The sequence below is a fragment of the Ovis aries genome, chromosome 23 (genome assembly GCF_016772045.2).
Source record: "Ovis aries strain OAR_USU_Benz2616 breed Rambouillet chromosome 23, ARS-UI_Ramb_v3.0, whole genome shotgun sequence".
NCBI classification, from domain to species: domain Eukaryota; kingdom Metazoa; phylum Chordata; class Mammalia; order Artiodactyla; family Bovidae; genus Ovis; species Ovis aries.
The window spans coordinates 57,854,659-57,861,714 of record NC_056076.1 but is presented as its reverse complement, the minus strand read 5'-3'; the positions used below and the strand labels follow the sequence as shown (position 1 = coordinate 57,861,714).

Genomic DNA, 7,056 nt, shown 5'->3' with positions numbered 1-7,056 from the left:
CCTCCAGTTCATTTTCATCAAAGATTTTAATCAAATCAATAGGGAGCAGTTCCGTGAATCCCTGAAAGAAAAAAAAAATCACTCTCAATACCTTTTTCTCTGAAAGAGACAAATTTTACAGGGCCAACCATCTTTGTGTGGTTAGCTAGGGAAAAACACATTGTTCTCTGATGATTTATAGCTATCAGTGACAGTATTCAGTGATTTTAGTTCCGATAAAAACAGCATAATCACAGTATAAAAGATTTAAAGAGTGGCAGACTCCAGAGGGTTCAGGTACTTGAGTAATTCCTGAAACACTATGAAAATATGAGTTGCTGTAAGCAGGCAGCGGATTTCAAAAGCCATTTATGACACACTGCCGGGAGTCAGGGTGCCCTTAGACACGCAGGCCATAGGCGTGCAAGCGAACTATTTACAAATAAGGTATCAAAGGCAGAGATGAAATCCCAGAGGTGGCTGTGTGATCAGCAGAGAGACAGGGAGTACAGAGAACCAGCCCGGTTCCCAGCTTAGTTGGTTAGTTATCACTAACTGCTGGCTCAGACGGTAAAGAATCCACCTGCAATGCAGGAGATGTGCGTTTGATCCCTGGGTCAGTAAGATCCCTTGGAGGAGCAAATAGCAACCCACTCCAGCATTCTTGTCTGGAGAATCCCATGGACAGAGGAGCCTGGCGGGTTACAGTCCATGGTGTTGCAAAGAGTCAGACACGACCCAGCGACTAGCACTTTCACTAACTACTGCTCTGATTCAGGACGGATGCTCCGTGTTGCTGGCCCTTCGTGTGGTTCGTTTCTGCAAGTGAGATCACCTAGAGTGAGGCCAGCTGGGTTTCTTGTGTAAATAAGGTATGATGAACCCTGCAGTTCTCAAGTGCATCCAATTCACCCGTTACACCCAAGGTCCCAGAATTTTTCCGAGTGCCCTGCCTGGGCTGGTGCTTTATTCACTACGAGCAGGTAAGCGGGTGAGGGATGAGCTTGAGAGCATCAGCCAACGAGAACCCGGCATCGGTTCAATGAGAACGGAAGCCTGGAGTGGACACCTGGGGTTCGTTCTAGGTAACTAGAGCAACTACTAGGACTTAAAAAGAAACTGCACTTTGGGTCACAGTGAGCCATTTAAAAAAATGATGAACCACTATTCTCTGTGACGGGCCTTTCTCCTCAGGGGCCTTGTGGCATCATTGACGTTAACTACCAGGGTCTGAGAAGTAACTGCTTCTCACTTTAATAGGGTGAGGAACTGTTCAGCCAGCCACGAAGAAAGGGCAGGGGATTAAAAAAAAAAAAGTCCGACCGATGAAGGGGAGGGCACCGCTCCCGGGGAGGGATGGTATGAATGGAAACTGCCCAGGTCCTCCAATTTCTCAGCAGCAAAAGGCTGAGGTGCTCCCAGCCTTCCCCGGGCACCACTGGAAACTGCAGGATGATCGTTCTAGCCTCTGTAGGGGAGCCTGCCCTTCTGGATCAAGTCTGTAAAGATCTCTCTTTAAAAAACAGTTACAGCAAATTAAAAACTAACAGCAACAAAGCTAGAAAACACTGAACCAAAGCTAACAAACAGAAGGCCGCAGCTCACACTCCTGTCCCGGCGCTGGAGGCGGCGGGAGTGGGGTCCCCACACCTGCGCCCGTGTAGGGGACTGTGATGCTCCTCCGCCTCGTGCCCACCCCCAGGAGGAGGGTGGTCCTCTCCCAACCTCAGGGCACAGGCCTGGCTCCCAGTGAGCCCGACTCACCTCCAGGAAGGCGTTCATCTGCTTCTGGACCCGGTTCACGAACCTCCACTGGATGACTAGGCTGCGGGAGGAAACGGACGGCAGTTAACCACCCCCTTCACCCTGCCTTCACTCTTTCCTTCTCGTCGGGCAGGGGAGGAGCGGGGCCCGAAGCGGGCCAAGGAGAAGGCGGGGCCACTGCTGCTGAGTCCTGGATGCTTTCGAGAACAGGGGCACACGTGCAACCTCGAATCTCATTGAGGATTTAAAAAAAGTAAGACTGGTTATCCTCGCTCCCCTCCACCAAGCCTGTTTACCAAAGCTGCTTTATAAACATGACTGTCCAGAGAAAAGGGCAAATGGGCTTTGAATACAAACATACCTGGGCATAATGGACACATACACAAAAACCCACATATGCACCTACCCACACTTATGTACAACCATGCACATATTTTTAAGGGGAATACCCAGCACAATATATGTGATCATATGATATTTCGTTCTAGTATCCAATGTGCTGGTTTTCAATGAAGACATACAATTTATCAGCATTTTTACCACTAACATTAATACTTTAATATCAACATTTGGAGGACTAGTGGTAAAAAAACCTCTTCGAGTCACAGAAATCCACTGAAACCATGCTCCCTGTGACAACGTGTAGTGTACAGCAGCGTTTACTGCCAGGCGAATCCGCTTTGGAGTCCCCCTAAGGCGTCCTGTCGTGAAATAGCACAGGGACCTTGTCATCAAGGGCTCGCACTTATGGGGAGGGGGAGCCGTGGCAACGGCGCCCAGGGACCAGCCTGCCCCCGCCCACCGCTCAGCATTTCGGGGGCTCCCTGACTGGGCTGCGATCACCAGCCCAGCAGCCTCCGCCTGCGCCAGGGGTGCAGCGGGCAGGGAGAAGCTGGGAGTTCAACCTGACTTCCGGCGGTGAAGCCAGTGGAGACGCTGCCTGAGGCCCTACCCCCAACCCCCAACTGAAACTGGAAAGAATTAACTGCAAAGAAAGATGTACAACACGTATCACAAGGTCCAAACCCTCTGACTCCTGACCCTAGTCGCCCTGGGGTGGAGGGCTGTTAAAAATCGATTCCAAGTCTGTGCTTTCTGTGTGAAGACAATGGTGTCTGCTAGGACACCATTTACTTGCTGAGACTGTTCAAGTTCAGTGCCAATGAACGTGAACAGGCAAGAACTGTAGTATCTTACTTCTGGTCTTTGACTAAGAGTAGCAAGCTTTCAAACGTGCGAGTGGAGAAGTCCGTCCTTCGTCAGGGTCTCTAGGGACTCGACACTCCCCCGTTCTTCCTAGTTAGGAAAGACAGTAGGCTTTTCTCTGCAGATGCTAAGGAAGGATGCTAGGACCCCTGGCCATTCTCTCAAGTCCTGTGACCCATTATACTGAGAGAGGAGGCAAGCTGGCTTGTTGAGATGATGTTCTGAACGCAAACAAGGAGCTCAGCCCATGGCTGTAGCTCACTAGACGAGCAGGAACTAAGACCCTGGGAGCCAACCACTATTACGCTGACCCGCCCGAGGTTAGCGAGGGCAGCCCGGCAGTCCTTGGAGGATACCAGAACCGTGTGCTTGAAGCATTACCTATACACCAAAGAGGAAAATGCAAGCTGCCCAACAGAGAAAGCCCTGCCCACTACAGATGTCCTGGATTTCCAAAGCACTCAACATCTTGTTCCACCAGCGGAGGCTGAGGTTGAGTAAAGAAAATTACACACATCAGGAATGATGTTTCAGCACCTGCTGAATTCTCCTCATCCATTTTAACTCTTTTCCTACACTTTCATTATGGAAGAGAAGTCAGGAGAGAGAGAGGCAATATCTTCTCTTTGGTTGTTTCTACTTTTACCCCAACTGGCTTTCGACACCGTGTTCCACCGCTGTGATTCTCAGTTTTAGACAGGACGCCCACTGGCTCCCAGAGTATCTGCTATGTTACTCAACAAGGACCCTTCTCTCCTCCCGCGGCTCCTCTGTCGGCAGCTCCAAGAAGCCATGATACAAGTCGCCCTTTCCACCCCGTAATCCGGCATCCCGTGAGCCCAGCCGGAAAGGAGCCCAGGCTGCTCCGAGGATGCCCACAGCACGCACAAGGTGCTCTGGCGAGGGCTGCCCACCAAACACGCCGTGCGATTTAATCAAAGGAAGGGCTGTGTGTGTACGTACTCGATGTACTCTCTTTTGTTTTCATTTGTTACCATTATTTCTGACCCGTTGGGCTTCAGATCCACTTGATATGTCTGCAATTACAAAGATAAAACAACGATCACCATCATGAAGCTATTTTGCATATTATCACTGAGTAATAACATCTCACTATAAAAGGAACGTAAGTAAAATTTATTCAGAACTCTTTCCCAGAAAATGGGCTCTGTGTCCAAGGGAGTATCTAATGAGGCCTTTAAATTGTTAAGATGTTACACGCTTAAAGATGTTATCATCGAAGGCAAATGATTTTATGGTTATTTATGAGTTTTAATTATCCTTCATACATTAGCAACAGTGGGGAACAACACTTTTTTTCATCTGCTATTGACTTATCAAGAAATTTAATTATGTTTCACAGAAAAGACAGGGTACATCCATCAAGACTGCAGAGATCCCAATTTGTTGCTGAAAATTAGATTTTATAGCCATAAAAAAAATACGTGGAATTTCTTTCAAAGGGACAAAACACAGGGACTTAAGAGAGAGATGCTGAGGAAGTCAAGCTGAGGAATCGATCCACCTGCCCCCGGAGAACCCCTGCCTTTTCTGTGCATCAGACACCACCTCGGACGTCCCCGGTGGCTCAGCGATAAAAGAATCTGCCTGCTGTGCAGGAGACGCAGCTTCTAGCCCTGGGTCAGGAAGATCCCTGGAGGAGGGCTTGCAACCCACTCCAGTGTTCTTGTCTGGAGAATCCCATGGATGGAGGAGCCTAGCGGGCTGCAGTCCATGGGGTCACAAAGGGTCGGACACAACTGAAGGGATTTGGCAGGCACACGACACCACCTCCCGGCTCCCCGTCCCAGAACGTCCCCGCCTCCATCAGAGCCGCCCAGGAGTGTGAAGAGCAAAGACAGCGAGCCCAAGGCAGAGTCTCCTCCTCTGCTGGCCCTGGCTTAACAGCTAAGTGGACAAAGCGGTAAGTAGCAGAAGGGAAGGAAGAGTCTACTGATCTAACAGGAAAGTGTTTACTCTCGTGGAAATTCCGGGGAAATAAGGAGGAAAAAAATACCACCCACAGCTCCCCCATTCACAGATAACCACTTTCATATTCTGCTGGGAGTCCTTGCGGTCTTTCCCCCACATGCATCCGGCTATGTCCAGGAGGAAGCCAAGCCCGAGGGAGCGGGTTCTCCAGAGTAAACGTCCGGGTCTCATCCCTCACGCAGGATACAGAGTCACACCTGTAACAGACCCCTGCTCTGACACAGGTCCACGTTCAGCGACCTGCCCCAGCTCCAACACTCTGGCCACCAGATGAAGAGCTGACTCACTGGAAAAGACCCTGATGCTGGGAAAGACTGAAGCCAGCAGAAGGGGGCGGCAGAGGATGAGATGGTTGGGTGGCACCACCGACTCCATGGACAGAAGTTTGAGCAAACTTGGGAGATAGTCATGGACGGGGAAGCCTGCTGCAGACACCCCTGAGCAACTGAACAGTACAGTAGAGCGCCCCAGCCCTGCCACACACACCCAGGAGCAGACCGGACGCCTCTGGCCTGCCCATCAGATCCTCTTCCTCTCTAAGCACTTCCTCTGATGGTGCGCTTGACTGTTGTTCTTTTTCACGTGGAGGCAGCTTTTTCAATCTAAGCCTGCGGATCCTTGGTCTTGGCCCTTCCCGTCTTCTTCCTCCTTTCCTTCATTATCTGGGAAGAGACCTAGCTTCCCTCCCACGTGACTGAACCCCACTTTCAACAGCATCAATATGATGCTTTCCTGTCCCCAGTATGGACTTAACTGCTACTGTATTTTTATATTTCTTCAAACCCTTCCTTCCCACTGGGCTCCCTTCCACCACTAACTTTCAGCCTGTCCAGTCGCCCCCCGTCCCCCCTAGCGGGGATCTGCTCTTGTACCATGTAGGTCCCAGCACTTCTTGAGGATATTGAACAGCTCTGCTGAGGAAGTGGGAAGGCAACAGGCGTCATGATTTTAAGGTGCAAGTCCCTTCTTACAGTCACTTCTCTTTTAGGATGTACACCAACGGCAAGATATTGGTACAAAAATGTGTCTTTCAGGATTGCTGTCTTCATCCTGTTTATATGGTGAGATACTGAACTAGCCTAGATGCCAACCACTAGGGCGTGGCTGAAAATGTTTGGTCTATGGGGCTTCCCTGGTGGCTCAGTGGCAGAGAATTGGCCTGCCAGCGCAGGAGACATGGGTTCGATCCCTCCTCTGGCCAGACCCCACATGTGGTGGGGCGACCAAGTTTGTAACTGCCGAGCCTGCGCTCCGGAGCCCGCGCGCCCAACGAGAGAGGCCGCTGCGGTGAGCAGCCGGGGTGCCGGGACGAAGAGGTGCTCTCCGCTCACCACGACCAGAGAAGAGCTCCCGCAGAGCAACACAGACCTTGTGTAGCCACGAATAAATAGACAGACATTATTAAAAAAGGATGTTTGGTCTATGGAATGAAATCCAGCATAGCTATTAAAAAATGGTATTTACTGACATGGAAAGCCACCTAGGATTTATTAAAACTGTGCACACTCCACAATTCCACTCCTGTAATTAATAAATAAGTAAGTAAAAATAAAAATACCTTGTGTGTGTTTACAGAGAATAATTCTGCAAGACACAAACAAAAATTTAATGGTGATTTTTCTCTAGGTGGTAGGAACTAAAGGTGATTTTAATGTGTGTTTACTGTACTGACTTTAGTACAAAGATCAATATTTTATTATTATATTTTATAATCAGATACATAAAATCATTTTTGAAAGTAAAAAAAAAAAAAAAAAGAGCAGACTGTACTATCTGTGCAGGGAAGGAACTGCTGGCCAGGGCAACTCTGGGTCACATGGCTGATCAGGGCCATGGTTTCTCCGGGAGGTGGTGATGGGGGCTCGGGGGCTCCAGGCCCTTCTCTGGAGAACGCAAGTCCTCCCAGAGCCTCAGCTGCCCCCCTCCCTGCCCTCACACACCCCTGTGGGCAGGAACAGCTGTTATTCAAACTCCATTAGAAACTCATGTCCCTTGAGTCAGCGATGCCATCCAACCATCCTCTACTGCCCCTTCTCCTGGTGCCCTCAATCTTTCCTGGCACCAGGGTCTTTAAAAATTCCACTGTTTAGAAACAGTTGTGATCTCTGTCTGAAC

The 7,056-nt window shown here is 49.7% G+C and overlaps 1 protein-coding gene across 17 annotated transcripts in view; it reads right to left on the bottom strand.

Annotated features, from left to right (window-relative positions):
- Positions 1–7,056, bottom strand: part of NEDD4L (NEDD4 like E3 ubiquitin protein ligase) — a 370,632-nt gene that overhangs the window by 13,950 nt on the left and 349,626 nt on the right. For all 17 annotated transcript variants that reach the window (XM_042239245.1, XM_027960942.2, XM_027960943.2 and 14 more), the window contains 3 exons: positions 3,913–3,986; positions 1,744–1,804; positions 2–61 (listed from right to left, as the gene is read on the bottom strand). In XM_042239245.1, the coding sequence (XP_042095179.1) occupies positions 2–61; positions 1,744–1,804; positions 3,913–3,986 (195 nt within the window). The remainder of the gene's footprint in view (position 1; positions 62–1,743; positions 1,805–3,912; positions 3,987–7,056) is intronic.